We start from the raw sequence: 26,783 nt of genomic DNA on the forward strand, positions 1-26,783 counted from the left end.
ACGTAAATTTAAATGGAAAAAAACAAAAAATCCTTGCATTTATGATGCTGTGACCCACAATAGCTTCTAATTTTAAAAAAAGATAATACAGTTTCTAGTGTATAAATTAAAATGAATGAAAGTGGAAAATAATGATTTATTTCCTCTTCATTAAGGAAATATAATGTATAATTGAACAAGAACGCATTGTTAAAGCACTATATATTTTATCAATTAACACTAGCATTAAAGTATGCACTCTCTTTGCGATTGATAACTTTACCATCGCCTAAAATATAACATAGAAAACTAAAAGTGGAAGAAAACGTTATTGAGGTTGTGCTGTTTTTGCAGCCTCATCGACCCACAAGCTATTACGAAGGTGAGCAGCGGCAGTCAGGGAGTGCAGAGATAAAAGTAGATAAATTCTGCATATTCACGAAACCGCACATACTTCCTATACAGTAACTGTACAGCCTCCTACACATCTGTTTGGTTTCACACAAAGAAATGCGTGCAGTCTCACACACTCACACACACACGCGCGCACACACACGCACCTTTTACAGTGTTGATTTTGCTTAAGAAAAGGAACTGCACAAACACAGCTAACAGATATGAAATGTAGTTATTACTTTATTACAAATGCTCAGAGAACAGCACAGCTGAGGCATGATCATGCAATCTTTGAATGATTAAATAAAGAATCCGTTTTTCATCTAAATGAAAATGACGAGATGATAAAAAATAAACTCAAAACAATGAATCCTCGGGATAGCAGCACACTCAATAAATAATCGAATAAATAACACAAAGATTACAAAAATGAAATACTTGAACATGCTGCCGCAGAAATCAGACGCACTTCTTTACCTTTTAAACTGCACGTGTCCATTAAAACTCAATCACAAGTCTTTGTAATACACTTTAGTGAGGGGGTAGCCCAGGAAGCCTCTCTCAGGACTCTCTTGTTTCAGTTCCATATCATCTTCATCACTAGTTTCCACCCCAAGCTGGCGATAACCCAGTTTCCTGAAGAAGGCTTCCCCCAACTTTGAGGGGTAGGGGACGTGTGCATACACTCTGTGTGCCCCTGTCTCCCTCTCTCTCTGCTCCAGGCTTTGGACAAGCAGCCGACCGAGGCCCTCCCTGCGGTACCAGGAGCCTGTCACCAGCCTGCAAATCCTGCTGATGCCCGCTCGTGTCTCGCCCTCCCGGAAGATGCAGCCCAGGATATCTCCCTCACACTCTGCCAGCCAGACCTGCCCTGCTGCCTGCTCCCTCTCTGGAGTGATCTTTTCTGTTGTCGTCTCTTTGTCCTTGTCTTTGGATCCAGCTCGGCGCTTTGGCTGAACAGAAGTAATATTTAGCAACTAGTCTTAAATAAAAACTGCTCCAAAAAAAGTGAATTTAAGCAAGTCAACAGACTAACCTTTTTTGTAAATGGTGTCTTGCCACTGATCCGGCAGTAGGGATTCTGCAGGGTGTCATCCTGTGCCTCTCTGTAGCTGCTACCCACATAGTCCCAGTAGGGCCGGCTGCTGCCCAGGACCCCGGTTGACCGCGGCATGGTGATTTTGAGAAAGACAATTAACAGGAAGACAGGTATAGCAAGGGCCAGGATGAAAGAGTGGACAAGGCAGCGCAGAATTGAGGAAAACACAGCCAGGATGAAAAGGCAGAGTGGGCGAGTGAGGATGTGGAGGATGAGACGATTTTCCGTGCCCTCGCAGCCCTCCTGCAAAGAAATTCATGCACTTTTTAAAAAAATAAAGGGCACTAACCTCAAAAGGATTTGACTTAATACCCAACATGATGAAGCCCAAAGCATTGTCTAAATACAAACCTTGATAAGGGCTTTCACAATTTCGATGTCCTCCTCCTTCATCCTCTTTATCACCACCTGGTCAAGCTCCAGCCTCACCATATTTAGGCTTTTTGCTCAAACAGCTGGCCTGCTCCAACGCTGTCTTACGTTGCAAACTTCAGCATCCACACCGTCTGCACAGGGAGCCTTGAAGAGGAGTGGATGGATAGGAGGATGTAATTCTGGTGAAACGCTTGTGGATGATTTTGTTGGACAGTAAGATACTGGTTAGTGTTTTTTTAAACACATAGTATGACAAACGTGACGTAGTTAAAATAGGTCAATACATTTCAAAACTATGAAATGGACTAGACTTCGCTTCCACTGAGCCAGTAGTTGCATTGTAACAGCACACCCACGCTGGCTCCAAGCAACAAAGGCAGATGGAGATTATGGGGGATTTGCAGCCTGCAGCACCGTTTTTCAGTACTGTATAATTCACATACATCAAGCTTTCGTCTTTACATTTAACAGAGATCATCAAAGGTACACTCGAAAGCGAAAAGACCTGGTTCAAATCCTTATATGGTTATTACGAAGTGCTGCGGTCTCCTGACACATTTAACCCCCAGATTCGCTTACCTTCTGCACAGAGTACCTCAGATCAAGCTGAAAGGTGGGAAACGCGCTCTGTGCGTTTCTGTTGGTTTTTAGCCCGTGTACGTTTGGTACGTTTCACTGAATGACCATCATATGTTTTCTTGCAGAAAGAAGGGAATTATGAATACAAGCTTACTCTATTTTATGCCCGTTATACGCTTTCAATGTGGCTGCCTACGCCATTTGCGTACGTAAAACTTACACTGCGCAACTGTTACGTGAATAGCGAACGCAACGTGACAGCGCTGCGTACGTCTGGTGGCCGCTGTGACGTCAACCAAGTTCCAGTCTGGATGGAGTTACAGTGGCAAAGTCGCTGCTGTATGCCACTTTATTAGGTACACCTGTTTAACTGCTTCTTAATGCAAGTATTAAACCAGTCAAGCCCATGGCACCAACTCAATGCATTTAGGTCTGTAGGCATGGCCAAAACTACAGCCAGGCTGGTTTAAGCATTTCGGAAAACTGCTGATCTACTGAGATTTTCTCTCGCACGCACTTAGGGTTTACAGAGAATGGTTTGAAAAAGAGAAAATATCCCGTGCGCGGCACTTGAATGAAAATGCCCTGTTGATGCCAGATATCAGAGAAGAATAATCAGACCTCATGAAGCTGACAGGAAGGCAAAAGTCAAATAAACCACTTGTCATGATTGAGGCATGCAGCATGTCTGAATGAACAAGTCAAACCTCGAAGCAGATGGTATACAGCAGCAGAATTCCACACCAGGTGCCACTCCTGTTAGTTAAGAACAGGAAACCGAGGCTACAGTTCACACAGACTCACCAAAACCGGACAATAGATGATTGGAAAAAAGTTGTGTGGTCCGGTGAGTCTTGATTTCTGCTGGAACATTCAGATGAGATGGTATGCAGAGGTTGGTGTAAATAATATGATCTTGTGGAACCCTCCTGCCTTGTATGTACAGTTCAGTCTGGAGGTGGTGGTGTAATGGTGTGGGGTATATTTCGTTTGTATACTTAGTTCTTTAGTAACAAATAAATGGTAAATGATCTGGTTCTTATTAACTCCAAGCAGTCAAAGCATTTTACAACTGCTTGCCTCATTTACCCATTTGCACCCATTCACACAGAGTGTTAGTATCTACCTGAGTATTATTGTTGACCATGTCCATCTACTAAAGACCGATCTTTGTTGTGCGGGAAAATACAACAAAGTTCAAATCGTATCAAACTGTTTTATTCATCAGTGTTATGGATGAGCCTCACGGATCCAGTCCAATCCCAGTAAAGTCACTTTGCCCTCTCAGCTGAATTCTCCTGATACAGTCCAACTATAAGTTACATTGATTCATACTATTTTGTGATAAAAAACTTAAAGACCAAAAGTTATTACAGTGCAACCTCAGTTTAATACACCAAGCGGTGCAAGTCCAAAGCTAGGAAGATTATGATGGACCTCTCCCATCCCAACAATGGACTCTTCTCACTGTTGAGGTCTGGGAAGCGCTTCCGCTCCCTTAAGGCCAAAACAGAGAGAATGAGGAGGAGCTTCTTCCCCCAGGCTATTCGGGCCCTGAACCAGGTGTAGGACTGGACTCTCCCACACACGTCACTATAAGACTGGACTCTCACACACATCACATCACCACACGCACAACCACACATTTCCTATAATCCTATAATTTATAATCTTTATAATCTTTATAATCTCTTCTGCTATTTGCACATTCTTTCCTGTAAATTCCTAAGTTAATTTGTAAATTTTGTAGTAAACTGTAAATTGTAAATATTGTAAAACTTTTCTTCTGTCATTTAATGGTCGGGCATTGTACAGCTACAAGGATTTCACCCCCATGTCATACTGTGTATGGTTGTGACAAATAAAATTTGAATTTGAATAATTATTCAGTTCAAAGTAGTTTAGTGTAGCAATCCTGGTGCGGATGAGCGGATGATTTATTGCAAGTCACGTTTTGGGAAGTAACTCTCATGTCTCACTAACACCATAAGCAGGTCATTCATTAACGTGTGCTAGTGTTAAAGCATGACACTACTTGAAAATATGGATATTGTGTGTTCACAATCAACTGCCCATTTCTGCAGCTGGAGCATATCATTTTTAAAAGCAAAAATTTGAAATAGCAAAGTGACTTGAGCCAAATGACCCTCATCAAAGTTGATTGCCCATCACATTTATGTGGACTGTTGCTGACCCTGACAGTGAGTTCAGTGCACTCAAATGGCCCCCAACAGTCACCAGATCTCAATCCAACAGAGCACCTTTGTGGTGGAACAGGAGGTTTACATCATGCATCCGACGAATCTGCAGATGCTATCTGTGATGCATTTTTGTGATGCAAAATCTCTGAGGAATGTTTCCAGCACCTTGTTGAATCTGTGCCACAAAGATTTAAGGCTGTGCTGAAGTCAAAAGAGGGTCTAACTCAGTACTTGCAAGGTATATCTAAGAAATAGTCGTGTGAGTGTATAATCAAAGGCTATTTGTGGTGCTGCGATGTGGGCTTTTACTATTACTTTAAAAAAAAAAAAAAAGGGTTGCTCTTATTAATTTTATGCCTTTAGTGGTGGCATGCAGTCCATGAACTGAAATGAATTTGACACCTGACCAGTCATCCTGCCTTGTGGCTTGTATGTACCTCAGAAATGGACGTGCTTAACTCTGGATGTATCCCTGAACTGAAACTAAACAGCAGGTGAAATACAACTAAACAATATTAACACACTCTTTGTTCAACATTTTGTTTGTTGGGATGTGGACACCCTACCTACAAGTAGTAAAAATAATTAAAAATCCAAATGACAAAAGGTATTAACAGATTTATTAATTATTAGTTACTATTAACATTGTGAAGAAAGTAGGCAATATACAACATTTATTCACAAAAAACATATTTACTTAATAAAACTGCCAACGACAGTATCATTTAAACTAATCTTTAGGAATATTCTGAGGTCCATGTACAGCCTATTTAAATGTATAACATTTGGCATGGCATTACAACACAGTACTCATCTAACTGCATGTCCTCGCTCACTTGCATGAGAACTCAACTGACTATAAAGTGCTAACAAACAGCCCACAAAAAGTGAGGCATTTACTCATACATACGCTTTATTCGTCTCTAACATGCACACCGTTCTCAGTTAGAGAACTGCACCTCTTTAGGTTTAGAGCTAGGTCCATTCAGTGCGTCTTCCTCTGAGCTGACTGCAGAGTTCACTTCCTTTGTAGACTTTTCCTTGGCCTCTGCTGTTACACCTTCATATTTCACCTCGCTACTTTGTGGGATCTCCCCGTCCCCTTCTCTCTCCATTCCCCCTTCTCTTAAGCTGCTGGTGCTGACTTCAATTATTACAATTTCATCTCCACTTTCCAGCTGAAAGATACTTTCCATTCCTCCTCCACCCTCAGTAACTGTGCCACTTCCAGTACTGCAACCTCGGCCCTCCTCTCCTATCATTCCTCCTTCACCTTCTATCAGGGCTATCATCTGCATGCCTTCCTCAGTTTCCTGTTCCAGCTTGGTCTCACCCCCCAGCTCAAACACCACCTCCTGCCCATTAAGGGGTACTAAGCCTTGGGTAGATGTGCACGAAAGCTGCAGGCTGTTGTCCTGCCCTTGGCTGAAGGTAGCACTGGTTGAACCACTATCCTGTGTGTCAGTGTGGAAATGAAGGACATACGACTCCCCCTGGCTGCCATCCCCTCCCGATTGTCTCCCATCCTGCTTTTCTCCACTCCATTCTTGCAGGAGTGACATCATCCCTCCCTTATCTACCCCTTTTTCCTCTTCACCTGGCACATCTGTCTTGAACTGCAGCACGAGTGACTTTCCCTCTCCACCCATTCCTTCATCGATTGCCTCCCCAGATGAATTCCCTTCAAACTGCAGCACGTATGACTCCCCGGCCTCCCCGATATTCATCCCCTCCTTTGCCTGTTCTTCATTATCAAAACACAACACAAACTCTTTCCCTGACAAAGTTTCCCCAGTCCTCATTTGCTCCACAGTGGAATGAGGTTTCCTTTCTGCAGGGACAGGAGCAGAATCTGATGCTGCAGCTACTGTGGTGGCTGGTGTAACCATGGTAACAGTCGGCAAGGGTCCTGAGGTATCCGCTATGGGGGCTACAGTGGCAGGGGATGACAGAGTCGGGGTAATGGTGTCAGATGTTGTGGGTAGAGAAGATGAGTTTGTGGTAGTATTAGCAGCAGTAACAGTCTGGGTGCCACTGGTCACATTAGAGTTTGTTACTGCAGCAGCTCCGCCTGCAGTGTGACTGACTGGGGTTGGGGCCGATTTCAGAAGTGTAGCTTTTGGTTTGCGCCCCCGTCTGCCTCGTGCAGTCCGTGTGCTCTTCCCCAGTATCGGCTTCGTAAGTAGGGAGCTGGCTGAGAGGTTGTGCATTGGTGTGGCAACTGGAGTGTGTGCATTGTTACTGTTGTTAGTAATTATGATTTGTTGTTGCTGTGATACAGATGGAAACTGGGGTATCTGAGTCTGGTTTTGGTTAAGCACAGGCTGGAATGCTTGGATAGTCTGAAGCATGGGGAGGGACTGAGGCTCTGGAGCTGGTGGAGGGTTGTTTGCTGTGGGGAGGAGAATCAGGCTGGACTGGCTGCCGTTGTTGGAGGGGCACTGCAAGAGGAGGAAGTTTTGAGGCTGGGACGGTTGCGGTGGTGGCGGAGGAGGTGGTGGCTGGACTGGCGTAGGCGTTGACAGAGGAATGAGCTGCAGGCCGCTTGCTGTCTGTATCATGAAGTAGTTCTGGGAGGTGTTGGGGGGAATATTAAGTGCTGGTTGGGATACAATCAGACTGCCATTGTTTCCTGAGGCTTCCAGGGTGATGGGGTTCAGCAGGGTTGTGGTGGTGGTTACTCCTCCAACACTGGCTTTCACAGCCACGCCGTCTTTACCTCCACCACCTGGGCATGGTAGGGAAACGCCAGTGCCGTGGGTGCGGATATGCCTCTGCAAGTAGGAGTGCATGACAAACTCCTTCGAGCAGTAGGGGCATTTGTAGTCCTTGCGTGAGGAGTGTGTGCGAAGGTGGAGTTGAAGGTTGGAGGAATGAGTAAAACTCTTACTGCAGTGGGTGCACTGAAAAGGTCTCTCGCCTGAATGCGTGCGTTCATGCTGCTCTCAGAAAAATAGTAACCAAAAAAAAGAAAAGAAGTTATGAAATCAGTTGATAAAACTGAACATTTTATAACATGACACTGCAGCTGCACTGACCTGTTTCAGATTTGACGTCTGGGAGAAGGACTTGGAGCAGATGGAGCACGTATGAGGCCGCAGACCAGAGTGCATCTGACTGTGTCTGCGCAGGCAGCTGGTGTTCTTGAAGGACTTGCCGCACTCTTTACACACATATGGCCTCTCACCTGTGTGCTGCCGCAAGTGGTACTGGTAGTGGGAGCTCCACTTGAAGGTGAGTGGGCAGTGAGGGCACTGAAATGCCCGTACACCTGTATGCACCTAGGTAAGATATATGTTAAAAAAAGGGGGGAGTTAATTTTTAGTGTCCTACCAAAAGAAGAACTGAGCTTGACAAAGAGTGGAAGTCATCACAGGGAACATCAAAATATGAACGCTTGTTACAACTGAAGCACTGAGTGACAGTGACTTTAGTCATGAGAGACCAATAACTTACACCATATTTTTTTTCCTTTTGCTGTTTGCATTTGTCTGATGTAGACTGCATTCATCTCCAGAGGTAATTACATGAGAGCTAAAATACCTAATCAAGTGGAATGTAGAGTTTCACACAGACCACAATCAAGAAACCTCACATCAAGAAAATTATTTTGGTAATTAAAACCTTATTTGATTTATTTGAGTGGAACAGAAGAGTGAGCCTTACCCGCTGATGGATAGAGAGCAGTGATGATCTCTTGAAGCTCTTTCCACACTCCGTGCAGCGGTAGGGCCTTTCCCCAGTGTGATCCCTCATGTGGTATTTCAACCCTGATGAACCTTTGAAGGCTTTTCCACACTCTGAACAGCGGTATGGCCTTTCTGTGTGAACATGTGAGACACGAGTTTAAAAATAACAACAACAAAAAGAACAGCAGAATAAGGAGTTCTTTAAAAAAATAGAAAAAAAAAGAGACTGAATATCAGCACAGTTTTATGCCTCATCTGCTTTCTTTCTAATTATCTTTACCTCCAGCAGGAGTGCTCTTGCTAGATCCCGTCTTTTTGTGGGCTTTGGTTGGTTTTGCTGGCTGCTCCTCTTGTTCCTCTCCAACGGCTATGATGTCGACATGAATCTCCCTCTGGTCCTCCTGCTGCTTGTCAGCCTGGCTCGGAGAAGAGGGAAGCGGGAGAGACAAGGAAAGCGATGGAGGGCACACGATTTCGGCCTCTGCCTCAGCCAGGAGACGCTGCTCGGGAGTGTGGGAGTGTTGGTGCGTGAGGAGCGAGGAGAGAAGAGGGAAAGAGCGGTCGCAGGCAGAGCAGCTGAACTGGGAACGGGACTGTGATGAAAGAGAGTGCATCTGGAGGGAAAAAAAAAAGAAAATGAAAACAGGAGGTAGTTCATTTGATAGTTGTTGTTTTTTTTATTAGAAAGCACTGATCTAAATAAATATTAGTACATTATAGAAAATGCAGAACCCAGAGAGCAATGCACACAGTTCACTCAGAAACTGCCTTGAACACAAGCTATGAAGACTTTCATAATGTTGTGATGCCACAACTCTTTAGTCCCACCTACACCAACGATCCAACTTTTTTCCTTTTTGGCACTGCCAGCTCTGACTCTAAAACATCTCAGCCACAAGAAAAGCAATAAATGACACTAAATTTCCTGTTGCTTACTGCAAGACCATGTAAGAGTCTTCGTGCACTCCAATGCGCTACTTTTATTTTTGGTGGCAATGTTCCCTCAGCAGGAAAAGAAAACATTCTTGGAGGAAATCGGAACTTATGGAAACTCGAAGACCAGTTTCAGACCAATAAACAAGGACTGGGAGTGGGGTGCATTTTTTCCCCTATATCACCTACAGTGCCACTTAAAATTAGTTGGATTATTTCTTAGCATTCCCAAACACAAACGAGTGAAAAATTAGCTAAAAATTAATGTACTATTGGAAATGGTAACACAACTGCAGGAAAACATTGTGTTTTATCTAACATAGTGACTTCAGCATGACTGCATCACTGTACTGAGTTGGATTGTGGTTTTAAATGTGTGCGATTTGGACTTTTTTTGTTACCGACAGTTCATAGAGAGCTGGAGGGCTCTTTTGGAAAGGCCTGTTAGATTTCATGTAGAGCTACAGACACAGCATGGGCATGATAAAACAATCCATAAAAGTCCCATTCTTGATATATGACACACTTATACTAACACTAACAAAAGGACCTTTAAGATGGATAAATGTTAGTCTTGCTGTAGGTTTTGTAATCTGTACAAAAGTGTTAGTAGTAGAACAGTTGCAACAGTCATTCTCACCAGTGATACATGTCTATTGAGGCCTCCGCTCGTCTTAAAGGTCTTATTGCAGTAGCCACATGACAGCCCTGCCCATGTGGTTCTGGCCTCTGGCTGAACGGTCTCAGAGCTCTGAGTCACCTCAGTGAAGCTCTGTAACAGGTCAAACTGGGCCTGGGTGGTGCCGACATTCTGAGGACAAACCAAAGGAAGTAGTAATACATATCAAAAATATATGTCCTCAAACTGAACTCATTGGCTTTATAGGGACTTTTATTTGCTCCAATTCAAAGTATATTTTAATTAAGAGTACTTATACTTCTGCCCCACATTACATAAAAAACAGAAGCTACACTATCTAACAGGGAAAACCTTTTGAATTCACGCCAGTTTATTTTGCATACCACTGGGTTCATGTTAACAATGCTTGTTTGGGTGTTGATCATTTGTGGCCTTCACACACCAACATCATGTTCAGACGACACATAAGCTGCAGCAGCAGTTACAGGATGAGCCAATCACAAAGTTTGTTGCAAAAACCTGTGTCAGCCTATGAGTTGACTGACAGCGGTTTCAAGTGCACAACCAACAATTCATGGTTATCACAGTTTTTCTGCCTAACGCCCTATTTCAAATCGGTTCTACCACTATTATGAATGTGTTTCTACTATTTGTAGGATCTAAATTGGGCTTAATTGTACAACTACAAATTTTAAAGCATTTAAAGAAATGTGTGATGTTGGCAGTTTTTGAGATAAATATTTTTATGCAATGTGCATTTATCCGTTTGAACCCATCACTTACTGCATTGCTGCCATCTACTCCCTCTGACAATCCAAGGAGCACCTCTGTCGTGTGTCCACTTTCAGCCACTGTGGTAGTTTCCACCACCTCCTCAAAGTCAGCAAGCAGGTGTCCAGCTCCCACCAGCCCATCCCCAACTTCCATCCCAGAGCCGACCCCTGTCCCTCCACCAACCCCATCTTCCTCTGGAGCCATGTGAATGGCCTGGTGCTCCTCTAGGTCTGTCCGTGTGCCAAAAGTGTGGCTGCAGCTGCCACAGCTGTACAAGAGCACACTGGCTCCGGTGTCTGTACTCAGGTGAACCTCTGTCCCAATGGCTCTAGATGTGCACATGTTCTCCCCAGAAGAAGTGAGGGTGAGCTGGGGGAGAAGGCCTGGATTCTGGCCAGAGGAAGTGGTTGACAGGAACACTTCTTCCATCCCCACCCCAACTCCATCAGTTCCTTCCTGGCTCACAAATCCCACCATGTCTGTCAACATTGATGATGTCACTTCCTCTCCCCCCACCACCACCTCCACTACCTCATTTCTCTTCCTTGCATCCTCGCCCCTCTTTCCCTCTTTCCCACCTGCGTTTAGGTTGGAGTGCGAGTTCTTGTGCAGGGCCAGGTTTGACGAATGAGTAAAGCTTCGTCCACACTCACCGCAGATGTAGGGCCTCTCGCCTGTATGTATCCTCATGTGCTGCCTCAGGTTGGTGGACTGCGTGAAGGATTTGTTACACACTGTGCAGGTGTAAGGTTTGAGACCGAGATGGACATTCTTGTGTCTCCGCAGACTGCTCGAGTTCTTGAAGGCCTTCGGACAAGTGTCACACGGGTATGGGCATTCTCCTGTGTGTTGGCGCAGGTGATACTGGTAGTGAGAACTCCATTTAAAAGTAAGGGGGCAGTAGGGACACAAGAAGGTACGCACTCCAGTGTGGACACTCTGGTGGACCTGGGCAGAAACCGATATGGTGAAATATCTCATTTGTAAACATTGAAAAAAACAAACAAACAAAAAAAACCTTTTTTGGCGTCTCACCTGGAGAAGAGAAGAGCGTTTGAAGGCTTTGCCGCAGTCCTGACATTTATAAGGCTTCTCCCCTGAGTGTGACCTGCAAAATAAAGGTAACTATTCAGGAGGAAAACATGGTTAATCATATGACATCATTATTTGTGCAAAATACAATCAAACCCATATCTAAGTAATTTCTTTTGCTATGCATCGTATAGTATAACATCTTGTTTTATGTCAGAAATTAGCTCTTTATTTTACATTGAAATTTGCCTTTTTGACACTTTCCATCAACCTGACTGTGGCCCGATTTAAGATGTGAAAAAGGAAGGCTGGGAGGTGCTGGTTAGATTGTATGTCTTCCTGCTGATATTCAGTCCTCTTCTCATTCATTCCCTAATCACTCACTGCTTCTGATTAATCTCCTGGTCAGTTCTAGTAAACTGGGTTTATTAAATATTGTTTACATGACATGCTATTCCTGTATTCCTGATCGCAGGAATTAAAATATTAATGGATCTGTATTTTAGCTGTAGAAGCCAATTGACTGCAGAACGTCTTCTGTATTTGAAATGTACATCATCGAGTTAGATATGAGATGGCGAACATGAAAACACCATCAGGATTGAAACAAAGACGTAGCAGACAATTCTTGAATCCCCTGTTATAGAGTTAGTCCATTAGGGTTTTTGGACAGCGACATAATTTGGTATTTTTGCCTCTGTACACTTCCACAGTGGATTTTAACTCGTGATAAATTAAACAGATAAAATATTTGGAGTTGATCACAAGTGCTGAATTTGCACTTCGTAGCTTTTCACTGGATATCCTAATAGAATAGGTTCAAAGAGATGGCGATGGAAGTGAAGGAGGCCATCATTAGACCGAAACGAATAAAATAAATCTGATGGATTAAATAAACTTTGGGAGTGGCCAAATCAACAATTTTGTTCATTCTTCAAAAGAAGGAATGCATTGGCCAACTCAGTAACACCAAAAAGCCTGAAAGAAATCCAAAGCCAGCTAAAGTTCATGATGACAGAATTTCCATGGTTACAAAAACAACTTCACAACATCCAACCAAGGAGGTGTGTCATTGTCAAAGTCCACAATCATGGGATGCCTTTATGAACAGAGCGTTCACAACAGGGTGCAAACCCCTCATTACACTCAGGAGGTCACATTAGATTAAAAAAAAAAAAAAAATCTAAATGAGCCTTCACCATTCTGGGGAAAAAAAAACCAACCCTAGATGACACTGAGAAGAAGAGAAAAAGCTGTGATCTGAGGTTTACCACATTATCTGTAAAACATGGTGGAGGAAATGTTATGGGATGAGCCGGTGTTCTGGGAATCCATCCTACCTGACAAACCATCCTATTCGTTGTTTGTGCGCATGCGCACAACACGAAATTAAGTGGCGAACCGTCCTACCTTTGTGAATGTGACCTACAAGCATACTTTAACAGCTAAAATTTAGTCGCAAAACGTCCTACCTTTGTTAATCTGAGCTAGAAGCATATTTTAACAGCTAAAATTCAGTGGCGAACCATCCTACCTTTGTGAATATGAGCTAAAAGCATACTTTAACAGGTAAAATGAAGTGCCAAACCATGCTATCTTTGTGAATGTTACCTACAAGCATACTTTGACGGGTAAAATGAAGTGGCAAACCGTCCTGGCTTTATAATTATGAGCTACAGGCATACTCTGATGGGCAAAGTTAAGTGGCAAACCATCATACCCACTTAAATTTGTGCTGGAATTACTCTGTGACAGCAGAAATATGCATAAACTACTTACGGTAGGACGTTTTCCCAAAGTAGGATGGTTTGTCAGAACACCGGGTCACTAGTGTTTATTGATAATATGACTGCTGATTGAAGAAAAAGGGTGATTTTTTTTTTTTTTTGCTTAGCAGACTCCACCTTTGGCAAACATATTTAATGAGGACACATTGAGATGTGCAGGTGAGGGAGGTTAAATGACTAAATTTGTTAGTGCAGAACCGTATTAGCCTTAAAAGACAAAACTGTAACAGTATCAAACTTAATGATATAACAGCCAAATACGGATATCGGCTGATATTAGCCTTGTTGACTCATACCAACATATATGCATTTACATTTGCCTTTTGTGGTTTTTTGGGGTGACTAAATGTTCAAACATAGCATAAAGAGCAAGGAGATGCTGATCTTTTTATGAAACACAGTTTTGGGTTTGTTTTTTTTACTCCTCCTGGTACAAAGACTGGAATTATTAACAGAAGAAAACAAACTGGAAAACATCACTGGTATCTGCTAACAGCTAAAATGTTCAATTCAATTTTATTTATGTAGCACCAAATCACAACAACAGATGCTTTAAGGTGCTTCATATTGTAAGGTAAAGGCTCTACAAAAATATAGAGAAAACCCCAACAATCAGATGACTGCCTATGAGATAGCACTTGGTGACAGTGAGAAGGAAAAACAACCCTTTAACCGGAAGAAAGCTACAGCAAAACATTATTTTAGACATCAGAACTGGTCATGAACTTCCTAATATGTGAATCCTCAATATTAATATAATTTTAGTGTGGGTACCGTTGGTGATAGAGCAGAGCAGAGGAGCCCTTGAAGGCCTTGGGACAGAGGTTGCAGCGGTAGGGCCTTTCATTGTTGTGGCTCCGCAGGTGGTGGGTCAGCCTGGATGACCACCTGAAGCTCTTGCCACAGTCCAGACACTGGAAGGGATGATCCGTCTGCTCTGGCTGCGGGACTGACCCGGACACTGACGATGACACCATGTCCAGAACCACTTCCTCGCCACCTTCTACTCCCCCTTTTTCTCCCTCCACCAGCTCCCCTCTCTCCCGTTCATCCTCGCCATCCTCCCCCGAACCAAGAAGAGACGGGAAAGGTGAGAGGGACGTGGTGGACTGAGCTGGCAAAAGCTCTGCTTGGACGACTAGGGCCACTGAGTTGGCCATTACCAGATCAACCTGGTGGCAGATGATGGTTTTCCTTAGAGGCAGAGGGGTGGGTGGGATCAGTTTGTGTGCGGCATCATGGTTTTTCTTTCATCTTTTCTTCTGTGCCTTCATAAATTCCTTCCCTGCTGGCCACTGTAGCACCAGCTGTCATCCCAAGCAGTGAAATGAGGGCAAGTCTGAGATAAAAGGAGATGGAAATAAATACAGTATTACAACATTATAACAGTTGGTACCAAAGCTCCCTTTAAATTTCCCTCCCTCCCTCCCATCTCTGAAGCTGGTCCTCCCTCCCCGCTGTCTTTCCTCCGGCCGTCAGTCCGTGTGCGCTGTATCTCCACACTGGCGCACGGTTTCTGTCCTTCCCCGCAGTGCGGTGCTTGTTAGCACCACAAACCAGCGGCTACAGCAAAGTTACACACCGAGCTACTCCATAACTGTCCCAATGTCTTCCGACGAGCTCTTTCAATCCAGCAGTTAAAGCAGACACACACACAGATTCTTTGGCGAATTAACAAAAACAGTTAGTGGCCTGCTTTTAAAGCTAACCAAGCCTCCGGCTCAGTGCGGAACAGCTTCTTTTAACTGCTCGCCATGAATGTGCATGAATGCGGGCTGAGGCCGTACTCACCGCGGGTACTTAACTCATCTTAAAGCTATATTGTTGATCATATGAAAAGAAACTGGGTGCTGCAGTGCTAATCCACACAACCTTAACAATAAACACAGCACAAACTAACAGCAGTTCTCCACCCAATGCCGCCTTTCAAGAACAGCGGCAGCGATTGGCTGATACGTACAATAGATGAGCTACTCCCATTGGCTGGGGGCTTGAACAGACAGGTTGACGTTCTTACCAGAAAACATTTAGAAAATCAAAATTTGGCGTAAGCTAGTTATTAGTAAAGGATCCATACTCCAAGATGCTCCAAATTAATCTAAAAGCTTTTTTCACATTCGAGCTCAACATTTATCAGTTTTTGCCTCGACTCTTCTGCACAGACTGTTGGGTAATGTAGTTTCTGAGTGTGCACCCCCTCAAAAAACGTCCATCTGTCACACAGTTCATATTACAGGTGTGGTAGTAGGCCACGCATATTTAAAGACACACAAAAACCAGTGTGCACATTCTGAAGTTTTTATTTCACCAAGGCACATATTTCACATTGAGGCCAATTAGTGTGTGTAAGAGGCATTTTGATGTTACAACAATAATTTAAACGTGATGGTATAATAATAGCGAATAAGAATAAAAACTGTATAAAAGTACAAAAGGACAGGAGACTTGCTCCACTGCAGCACAAAATAAATAGTTCCACCAAGTTACTTAAATAAATAGTCAATACTGTAACAAATACTAGAATAGGAATGAATGAAAATTATAGTGATAAAATTGGTCATCTACAGTATGTTGTAGAAAACGACATAATACACAAAAGCACTGTATACAACATTTACATTCTTGTACATTTATGTACACCTGTACAGAACATAGTGTCACAATACATAGTATTTTAAGGCTTTGGGTGTTTAACTAAAAACAAAAACAAAAAAATCCCCAAACTTTTCTACACCAAAGCACAGGTTCAAAATCAGCCATCCCACTCTTAGGAAGGGCCAATCCCGACAAGTTTGTGCAAAGAATCTAATCAGAATCATCAGTGCTTAGCAACAGGGCACATTCATATGACTTTACCACAATGTTAACTACGCCTCCACGTGCAGAACACAAGGGAAGCAGGCACTGAAAACACAAATGTGACTGTGGTACGAAAGAAAGGATTCGCTTTTCTTCAAATACCATCCTAACGTGGAAGAAATAAAGTAAAATGAATTTGATAAGGAATTGATAAATTAATGTGTCATGTGGAATATTTTACCATGGCTGGAGATGACATTATGAGCTTTTGAAACGTATACTTTAAGGGCCCTATAAATAAGGAATAGTGAAGGGTGCCCCAAATGCATGCTACATCTACTGGAAGAATTATCATCTGAAGAAAAATAAAAATGTAAAAGTAAATTAAGCTGATTTATACAAATGTCATTATCAGAGCTATCAGTTCAGGAAGTGCTACAGTGTTTGTTTTTTGTTTTTTGTTTTTGTTTTTGGGTTCAGTGAGACACAAGAGAAAGGGAAAGATTACAGAAATGTGGGCAAATGAGTTCACGTTAGTACAGAAATAAGATAAATAAATAAAAATTAAATAAATAACTAACATTCAATAAATAAATAAATACATAAATAACACGGTCATGACATGACGGTTTCTTGACATAATCATTGGAGTTAAACTGGAACTTGAGCTGGAATCGATGGTTGTAACTGGCTGCATTGTGGTGCATCCTCAATGGCTCTGATGGAAAGACACATTCCTCAACACACATGCTGACACACAGGTTGATATTTGGGCCTCTTTAGGGATGCTGTCAACTACAGTGCACACTGACATGGTCTTGTTTCCCTTTTGATGGGGACGGAAGTCCATGTATTCTCACTGGCTCTGCAGCCCCCTTTTACTTTCTGTATCATCATTGGACTGCAGTGACCTTGGGCTTAAGGCTGAGGAAGGCTCTGTATGCCCAGTCACAGAAGAGCTTGAAGTGCTGAAGAAGCTCATTGGTGGACTGCAGGACATCAAACTGATAGGGGAGGTGAGGGGGGAGGGAGGGGGTCGCCGGACTGAGCCTTGGTGCTTCAACTCTCAGCATCTGTGGAGGAGAAGACGGGCAAACACACGGATTAGAAAGCTCAATCACAGCGGCGGTGGCGCGCGCTGAGAATCGAACAGACAAACTCAGCTCCTCACCTGACGGTGCAGCAGAGTGATGAGAGATTTCATCTCTCTGATCATCTCCACCAGCTTGGGCACTGCAGGGTGGTGGTGCTTCTTCGACACTCTGTTGAGCCACTCAAAGTGGTGCTCGTACAGCTTCAGGTCGGAATGAAGCTGTGAGAGCGTGGGCTTCAGCTGGAAACAACGCAAAAATACTTCAGAGACTTAGCATGGGAGTGTCGAAACAGGCCAGCTCCCCGCCCCCTCTCTCTCTTTCTCGCCACATGCACACACACAAATACATTATCAGAGCATTACCTCAAGATTGTTGAGGTCATGGGCTGATCTGTTGCTCATTTCTGGCAGAGACTTGAACCTGTGGGGCTCCACTTCTGAGTCAAATGCATGCTCCTTCTGAAAGAGAAAACAAGACACAGAGCAGCCCCTTAGCAATTTACATCAGCGCAATTTTACTCATCCTGTAACAAGTCACGGCAGCATGAGGAAAGTATTAGTCTAGCATCTTGATTGGGTGCCTGTTTTCTGCACTTAGAGACAGTAGCTCTCACTGAGGGGAGTGTGGTCGATCGGGTCAGTGTGAGTTCACCCACATTCAGCCTCCCCAAATGTCAACAATAAGAGAAAATGAGCTGAACCCACAGGATGTTTTCTGCTGGGAGTGTGGATAACAACATACGCAGTGACTAAGAAAGCTCCAAGTGGGACAGACAACACAGGCCTGCGGGGAAACTCCAGGGTCACAGCTATAAAAAGAAAGAATGACGCAGTGCCGCTGCCCAGCTCAGCCTGTGTAGTGCCCACTTTGACCAGCAGAGGGGGATAAACAACCTAATGCCAGGTTTATGGGATTCTGCTTTGGAAGGGCAGCTGAGCTCATCAGTAGTGCAATTTAGTATTAAAGACGTAGGCCTATTTTAGTAATGAATAGGGACAAATAGAGATGAGTGAAGTGGTATGCGTCATTTCTAATCAGCAGAGGAACATAACAACATTAGAATAATGATTGCTGAGAAATGTTTTGTATAAACAAGTTGAGTGCGCTTATTGCTTCCTTAACCTGTTGTTCTGTGCTTCCCTTGCATTACTTGTTGTTCGCTTCCACTTGTTTTTGTTGATGTTTTTGGAGATAAATGTCCTGTATTGTCTCTCCATCAGCCCTTTATAAGAGCTCACTTATGTCTGTGGTCCAATGTTTTGTCTCCGCTGCCGTTTTCTCCCCTGCTGTACCTTACTTCCCCCGTCCCTCGCCTCTCCCTGTGTCTCATACCAGGTGCACAGGCACATGCAACATGACGTGCACATGTGCATGCATGCACACACACACACACACACACACACACACACACACACACACACACACACACACACACACACACACACACACACACACACACACACACACACACACCGGCTTGTCATCTAGTTGTTTCTCTGATCTCTCTTCATCTCTTGTGGTTTTTGCCCCATCTTTCTCAGCCTTTAATTCTGCCTCTTATCCCAGTTTCTCTCGCTCTCTTCATCCCAGACCATGACCTCACCCGACAGAACCTAGCATCCAACCTTTTTCTTCCTGAATGCAAATACTGGAATGTGATAAATCTTTTTGATTTTTATCAAGTCACTTTGCTGTGGCGACCGAAAGCAAAACACTAAACACCGCACCTACACTACCACGGCTATTTACAGAGCCCTCAATGCACACACACACGGCCACAAAAATGCATACAGACAAACGCATGCACACACGTATACACATTTGTATGTATGCAAGTGTGCACAGACTCATACACAGGCACACTGGAAAACCTGGGCCCATATAGAACTATGTTTATACACATACGCACATTTCTCCCTCTTTAAAGCATCAGTTTCATTGCTCTTTTGCAGGGACTTTCCATGGATTCCCATTCTATTTATCTTTCCTAACTTTGTCCTCTTTTTAGTGGAATTCCACACAAAAAAAGGGGGGGGGGGGGGGGGGAATTAAAAATAAATCCCCAGTGTTAGTGAACACTGTCTAACACTGTTTCGGATGCCCTTTGATAATCCTGGTGTGCTCACATCTGGATTTCAGATTGTGATGCTACTACACAATGACTATAACATTATTTCAAAGCACAAACACAAACACACACGCAAACACTTTCTCAACACTGCTGGACAAGACTAGAGAGAGTATGTGGCTATTTCTAATTTTATCTCCTGAACAAAAGAGTTTAAAGATTTGCATAATGCAAAAAATAGAATCAATATCAGCCATGTGTAACCAAAGATCCAGAGATATGATGCAGTTTTCTTTTCACCTGTTAAAACACAGTGTTGATACACAATCACCTGTCGGATCCAAATCTTGTCTAAGTTCTCAAATCTGATTTCCCTACTAACTCGACTGTCATCGCAATAGGATTTCGGGCCAGACTTGTCGCATTTAATTGGGGAGAGAAGCTCAACACTTCACCAACCGCCGACCATAAACATGTTTCTGTGTAAACAAGCATGCGATACACGCTGCTGTCATTTCACAGACGGCGTGCTTGGCTGTTTTTGTAGCTGGATGGAGGTAGATTTAATTTCACTGCACCTCCACTGGCACCTTCTTTGCCACCAAGTCTTAATGCAACCGCCACCAGGGGAGGTGACCAGGCACACCGGCATGCTGCTGAGTCAGACCGCCTCTCCCGTGTGGATTAAAAGTGAGATCACTGAGTCAAATCCCCCCCGAGACGTTTGTTGCCCCGTGTAAGCATGCAGATGGACTCGTGAAAGCAGCTTAAGGTGGACTAAAGCCCCGAGCAAACCTGGTATGCGTTTGCACAATAGTGCGTGATGCAAAGTGGGTGCAGTTTAATGTGTGAGGTTACCTAAACCGAAAGCTAACATTAGCACCCAAATCCAATTAGTAAAAGATCAGTCTGTGGTGTAATGACCAGCATCGTCTTCCAATTCAATTAGCACGGGGTGGTCAGGGCCTCGCAGCCTCCACTCCCGATGTCAGAGGCTGATTGGTAAACCTAATGGTCTTGAGGACAGCTTCATCACTTACCAGCAGTTCTGTGGTGAGTTTCATTAGATTTTTGGTCTGATTGGACAGTTTATCCAAGTCACTGGGTCGCCGCTGTGGCACCGGAGAGGCAGACGTGAACACGGGCAGCTGAGCCAATAGCAGCGAGAAGAGGAGAGATGAGGAGGAGTCGAGCAGCACTGCAGGGGTAGAACAAAACGGAAGCAATTAGTGGAGAGGCGCTGTCATCTCGCCATAATGATAATGGCCTCGGGGCACGGCTGTCAGCTTTGGGGGAAGATATTGCACCATGATATAAACAATAGCTCCAGACTTGGCAAGAAGAATCCTGAAGAGCTTCAGAGTCATGTTTTCACAGGCTGAATGCAAATCATTAAAACATTAAATGCCAGGCTTTGACACAGAATAGCTCCATTTCATCTTTACCATAAGCAAGGCAATGAATGCCGCTGATTGTCACACCTGCAACTCGATAGGTACGTGAGCCGGTGGTATAAATTATATAGACCAAGTCAAGCCAAGTCAACTCTCCTAACAGTAAGCTCATTCATTCTTGTCCTTTCAAGTTCAAGTACAAGGTAGACTAAGTATTAAAAGGGAACCACAGTGGTGTTGAGATGATGAATGCTTGATAATTACAGGTGAACCACAAGAATCGCAGCCAAAATAACACTGCAGAAGCATCTGAGCTCTTCGTCCCAGAGCAACTTTAACAGAATTAAGTTGCCCAAATCTTCAGTCGAGCAATAAAGAAGCAGTTGCTTAGATTTTCTGATCTCTAAATAATTTAACCTGTGCACAGTGGGGGGGGAAAGCAACTTTTTAACAACAACAACAAAAAACTAACAAAAATTTTAGAACAAAGCTGATTAAAAATGAGAAACATTTATAAGATTTTTTTTTAACCCACAGTCATATAATCACTTACATTTCATATTGGTTCGGATCCAAGAGATAGGCAAACCAGCAGAAAAACGGAGGCAAATAAATAAATAAATAGAAAATTAATAAATAAATTGAACTCCGGAAACTGTCACGTGCTCCGGTTTCTTCTTGCTCACTCTTCTGTCAGAGTGAGGAGGAAAGTTGTCAGGACACACTGAATGAGAGAGCGCAGAGTGATGAGTGCGAGCACTCAGACGGCAAAGTCAGAAAGTTAAAGGTAAAAAAAAAAAAGCGAATATCGTCAAACTTTCTTTTTTCAGTAAAGTTTGAGAGGAGCCCCTGCAGTCTTTATAGAGTGCTGAAGGCAGAGAAGCACTTTGGCAGTTTGGAGAGAGACAGAGAGAGAGGCTACAGAAATGCAGAGAGAGGGATGCGAGTGTGGTAAGTCCAATTTTTGCGCGCAGTGAAGTGTTTAGGCTTGTTTAAAACTTCCTTTATAAAGACGTCGGGCCTATGACACATCGGCAGTGACTCACTTCATTCATAAAAACACACACACGCAGACACACGCTCTCTCTCCCTCTCCCTCCTCTCTCTCTCTCTCTCTCGCCCTCTCTCTCGCCCTCTCTCTCCCTTTCCTCCTCCCCTCCCTTCTGCCCTGTCTCCCTTTGCGAAACTTTAAAAAAATGTTCCGTTGTTTTTTTCCCCCCTCTATCACTTTCTCTCTATCCTATCCTATCCTATCCTGTCCTGTCCCTATCTCCGGCACTTCCTCCGTCGCATCTCGCTACCTGCCCCAATCAGTCGCATCTACCTCTTTCTATCTTTCCATCGCCAAATCTCTTCCCCCCTAACTCTCTATCACTGCAGATGTTTTAAAAAGCCCATTGTTTTCATGTGTATCAGTATATCTTATGTAACCATGTATCTTTTCGAGCCTCTACACTCTAGTTTTACCTGTCCTATCTTTTTCTTGCGTGCTGGTGTGTTTTTGTGTTTTTTTTCCTGTTATACTTCAGGGGGAAATGTCACAGAAATTGTGCTCCTGCTTGTGGTTTAGGCTACACACGTCACATTCCCAGTACAGTATTATGGCTAATACCTTTTAGCAAACACCTTTTTCTCCTGTATTTCTTTTCCTCCTTTTTTTTTTTACCCCTTGCTATTTTTTTCAGAGCCCCTCTTGAGACAGCAGCCTGTTATTTCCACTGCCCCCCCACCCCCTCTCTTTTTTTCACTTCTTCTCTCCCTCTCCAGGGTGAAGGAAAGAGTGAGAGACTACGGATAGGAGCAGGAGAGGTGCTGTCCAGACCAGAAGGGGCCTCTCAAAGTGTTGCATAGAAACAGTGAGCGGACACACGCCACAGGAGTGTCGAGGCGGTGGTGGGTTATTTGTGTTTGTGTTTGGGTCAACATCATATAGAGACAGATGCATGTGGATGTGTCACAGAAAGGAGGATTCAGCTCTAATAAACCAAAACAGTCTTTTTCTGGCACCAAAACGCACATGCTGATGCATGCAGAAACATCACAGACTCACTACTCCAACTTGTTTGTGTCTCTTTTTCGTACAAACACACACACACACACACACACACACACACACACACACACACACACACACACACACACACACACACACACACACACACACACACACACATACAGAGCGGGGCAGCCTGGAAACACTCAGTCAGGTGCAGTAAAGCGTGGCCCACTGTTGCAAAAGGGCAAAAATGAGTTTCCAGTCATCACATTTGGGACAGCTAATGCATCATACTGTACACACACTGTAAAGTAAATCACAAGGGAATCTCACTCAGACATACACAAAGGGAGGAAAAAAGGGAGAACGCGAGAGAAGGAAGGAGAGACGGGAGAGAGAGCGGGGAAAAGGAAGAAAGCGTTTTTGAGTCTGGGTGTGAGATTAGGAGACCCTCATTCACAGACATACACTCATGGTGTGGTTAGAAAATAATTAGTGGTGGGCTTTGTATGCGCACACTTGCACACTCATGCACATATACACACAGAGTTGCCAGTCCAGCGGTGGGCCTACACAGACAAACAAACACCCTCCAAATGATGAGGGCCCGGTGGCAACGAGTGGGTGGCGGAGTTGTTGTGGTGAAAAAGGGTCATGCTCTGTTTTCTCAGGTCAACAGTAGAAAAAAAAAGCAGGGAAAGGAGGAGAGCAGGGGGAAGGAGCAGAAGAAATAGATGAGTGCAGTTGGACGTAGGGAGATATTGACACACTCGCTCTTTTTAATTTCCCACATCAAAGGGACGTTTGAAGACACAGCTGGGGAGAGAAGAAAAGAAAGAGTGAAGTTAGTCACTCTCCCTCATTCCCTCTCCGGGCTGCCTCTTATGATGGGGGTCTCCTGGGTGGTTCTGAAGCACTGTTAGGCCATCCGCCAGCACTGATCACTCACACACTATGACACAGGGAGTGCGTCTGTGTGCGTTTGTGCACGTGGGAGTGTGCACACGTGCATCGATGTCAGTGTGCAAAGTTTTTTAAAAAAAGAAAAAGCTCTGTATCTTTGTTTAGACGTTTGCTTTTCGTGTGTGAGAGCGAGCACAGAGCGGCGCATGTTGGAAAAGGGGGAATCCAGGGTTTGTGTAAATGGGTGTGCATACAGTATATGTGTGTAATTATGGGTATGCGGTGGTACAAGTGCGGTGTCTGTATAACATGCATGAGCGTTTGCGTGCGCGTCTGTGCGTGAGAGTGTGTTTGTGTGTGGCCTTCATATGCTACCCATTACATCACCAATCTGTGTAAACCACCACAGGAGGAGAAACAGAGTGAGACACTCAGACTACGACCTCAAAGACATCAGAGAGGAAGGGGAACCTGTGACAGAGCCTGCCAGCCTGCCTCGCTGCCAGACAAACTTTACTCACACAAGCTTCTCTCACTTCGCCCGTACTTTACACTGGGTTTGCTGTGCGCCATGACATGTACTCGCACTTCTATGCTTTCTTCGAATCACTCGAATGCCTCGCTCACTTCTCTCACATTTTGCTTCGTTGTTAATCCACACAGCTGCTCAAATCATTAGTCATTTAAAAAAGAAAAAAAAAACAACTATCAAATTCAGGAGTGTGTGTATTTTTGTAACATCCTGCAATAAACTGACAGGGAAAAGCTTGAAGAGTAGATCTTGTAATGTGGGATTTTTTTGTTCAATGTTTACTTTAGTGTGCTTTGTGGTTGTACTTTGATTATGAGAACAAATACCAAATCAGCCCATTCTGTTAATGTTGGTTTTCCCATAAATGTTTATTGCCGTGGGTCAATATCCAGGTCCAGGTGGGTGAAAAAGTAGTCTTTGTGGATTTTAGGGTTACGTCTCATGTTCTGCTTGCCTCAGTGTCATAAGTAAACAGTGAAGACGCTGGCCGTGACGCAACTCTGCTTCGATGGTAAAAGGGATTATGGGAGAAGAAGTAGTAATAAATTCACCATTTTTATGTTGCACCCTCATTTCCTCTTGGGAATTCCAACGGGGCCTGAAAAAACAAACCAGGAGATTACGTTCAAAGGGGAAACCAAATGTCCGACCCATTACTGTTAATATTTATCCTCCTATAACAGTACGCTTTCAAGTTTCCCTGTGACCTCCTCAACCTCCTGTCTTCTTCCTCTTTCCTCCGCCATTCTGTCCTTCATTCATTTTCTCCAGCTTGCTCCCAGTTGGGGGACTCCAGCGGGGTATCCTATCCTACCTATCACTATCACTGCTCCATCCCGCTTCTTTCCTCCGCTTAACCCCTCTTACTGTACCTCAACCTACGTCAGAGAGCGAGTGAGTGTGCTAATAGTTCTGGGGGGAAAGAAGAAATAGTGACACACAGAAAGGGGGCTGCAGTCATTGGGCTATAAAGTGACGTCTCTGACTTTCTTTGTCCATGTCAAAGATCAGCTTTAATGTGCTCTTGCGCTTTTTTTTAAAACAGCTATCAGACAGAAGGGGCTTCTTTCAAGTCCCCACATCTCTGTGCCACTGGCAAGCTCTTATTTGAGAAAACTCCCTGCAGACGCGATTTACAAATTACGCGTGTCAATTGCTCTCTTCCTTTTCCATTCGAGCAGCCCACTCAAGACAGATATGGCTGTTGTGCATCTACTGCTTTGCCTTTTTTATTCGCCCATTAAAGGAGCATATTAACCAGCATCATTATGGCAGGTTTCCTCCGCTGGCTTAGTTCACAGAGCCGTGCAAAAGGGCAGGATGCAGTGATGAAAGGGAGAGCATGAAGCAGACGTCTCTCCCTGGCAGAAAGTTGGGGAGCCAGAACGTTTAAATCAACTCTCTATTAAGCACACTTTTACAAGGGTCATTTTGTTTGGAAACCAAACTCTATGGTATGTGACAAAACACAGTGTATGTGTGTGTATGTGCATGCATGTGTAGCGGGCAGACTCAACCGAAACCCTCTCCCTCGCTGACTCTGTGTTGCTCACCTGCTCACGTTCACCACCTCCCCAGCTCTCTCTCACTGCTTCCAAGCATTTATGCGTCTGCCAGTGAGGAAATCGCGAGCTGAAGGAACAGGTCACAGAAGGAGTATGAGAAGGAGAAGACGAGGGGCGGGAGGGGTGGTGGGGTGTACAGCAGGAAGTAAGCAACCCACGCACAAGGAACTTTTTACTGTGCAAACACTCTTTCCATCTACCCTGCTTGCTTCCTTCATCTCAGACTGGTGTTAATACACTGGAGAGCCCAGGCCTGTCTCAGAGCTCCCGCTTTCTCCTCCGGTTCTCCCTCCCGCTCCTCTCACTCTCATTCTCAGTCGCCTTAAACATTCTTTCCTCTCCTGTCATGGTGTGTCCTGTCTGCGTCCCGCTCTCTCCTCATCTCTTCCTCCCCTCAAAGTGCTTCCCCTCAGCTCCCCCTCGCTTTCTCTTTCACTCACTCGCTACCTTCCCCTTCACCTCTGATCTCCCTGTTTTCTATGACAGTGCAGAGAAAGATCCGTGAAATAGTGCTCGAGCAAATTTTTATTCACCAGCCCGACATATCACTCCACCGCTGACTCCATGCAGAGGTTTGTTTGTTTTGTTTTTTTCAAGTAAAGGAATAAAAAGAGGGGAGTGAAAGTGAAGCTCCTATTTTTGGTGCATTCCTTGGTGCTTGCAGAGTAGTTACCCCAGAGACCTTACTTGTGCATTCGCTGTCTCTTTGTCAGGATTGCACCACTTCTGTGGTGAGTTACTACATCTATGTGAGATGTGTACTCAATCAAAGCTGACCACTACTTACCGGCGCGCAGTGCGTCTGCGTCAGTCACACATTCAGCCTGTCGTCGTGTTATTCTACCGAAGCTGAGAGCTGCTGACAAACACACAGGGGAAACTGGGAAGGGTGTAAGTGAATGTGCGGTGGTGGGGGAGCGGGGGGCAGCAGAGGTTGCTGAGACGATG

The 26,783-nt window shown here is 44.2% G+C and overlaps 3 protein-coding genes across 5 annotated transcripts; all 3 read right to left on the minus strand.

Annotated features, from left to right (window-relative positions):
• Nucleotides 1-599: 599 nt before the first annotated feature.
• On the minus strand, nt 600-2,638 carry nat14 (N-acetyltransferase 14 (GCN5-related, putative)). Of its 2 annotated transcripts, none has more exons than XM_080895631.1 (4): nt 2,429-2,638; nt 1,826-1,993; nt 1,412-1,717; nt 600-1,328 (listed from the first exon to the last, which is right to left on the minus strand). In XM_080895631.1, exons 2-4 carry the CDS (start codon nt 1,904-1,906, stop codon nt 885-887), a joined length of 831 nt encoding a protein of 276 aa, XP_080751757.1. In that variant the 5' UTR covers nt 1,907-1,993; nt 2,429-2,638; the 3' UTR covers nt 600-884. The 2 variants fall into 2 exon arrangements, with proteins under 2 accessions (XP_080751757.1, XP_080751758.1); XM_080895632.1 differs by having other exon boundaries at nt 1,826-2,039.
• A 2,606-nt stretch (nt 2,639-5,244) lies between these two features.
• On the minus strand, nt 5,245-15,414 carry znf628 (zinc finger protein 628). Its single transcript, XM_080896004.1, has 9 exons — nt 15,276-15,414; nt 14,259-14,823; nt 11,701-11,773; nt 10,675-11,613; nt 9,892-10,062; nt 8,599-8,932; nt 8,296-8,450; nt 7,668-7,910; nt 5,245-7,568 (listed from the first exon to the last, which is right to left on the minus strand). The coding sequence occupies exons 2-9, from the start codon at nt 14,642-14,644 to the stop codon at nt 5,571-5,573; spliced, it is 4,299 nt and encodes a 1,432-aa protein (XP_080752130.1). The 5' UTR covers nt 14,645-14,823; nt 15,276-15,414; the 3' UTR covers nt 5,245-5,570.
• A 427-nt stretch (nt 15,415-15,841) lies between these two features.
• On the minus strand, nt 15,842-26,657 carry il11a (interleukin 11a). 2 transcript variants are annotated; one of them, XM_080896529.1, is made up of 6 exons: nt 26,623-26,657; nt 24,822-24,868; nt 20,486-20,643; nt 17,740-17,835; nt 17,455-17,616; nt 15,842-17,356 (listed from the first exon to the last, which is right to left on the minus strand). In XM_080896529.1, exons 2-6 carry the CDS (start codon nt 24,841-24,843, stop codon nt 17,177-17,179), a joined length of 618 nt encoding a protein of 205 aa, XP_080752655.1. In that variant the 5' UTR covers nt 24,844-24,868; nt 26,623-26,657; the 3' UTR covers nt 15,842-17,176. The 2 variants fall into 2 exon arrangements, with proteins under 2 accessions (XP_080752655.1, XP_080752656.1); XM_080896530.1 differs by lacking the exons at nt 24,822-24,868; nt 26,623-26,657 and adding an exon at nt 21,393-21,802.
• Between the last annotated feature and the right edge of the window lie 126 nt (nt 26,658-26,783).

Source organism: Rhamphochromis sp. 'chilingali', assembly GCF_963969265.1.
Source record: "Rhamphochromis sp. 'chilingali' genome assembly, chromosome: 11".
Lineage (NCBI taxonomy): Eukaryota > Metazoa > Chordata > Actinopteri > Cichliformes > Cichlidae > Rhamphochromis > Rhamphochromis sp. 'chilingali'.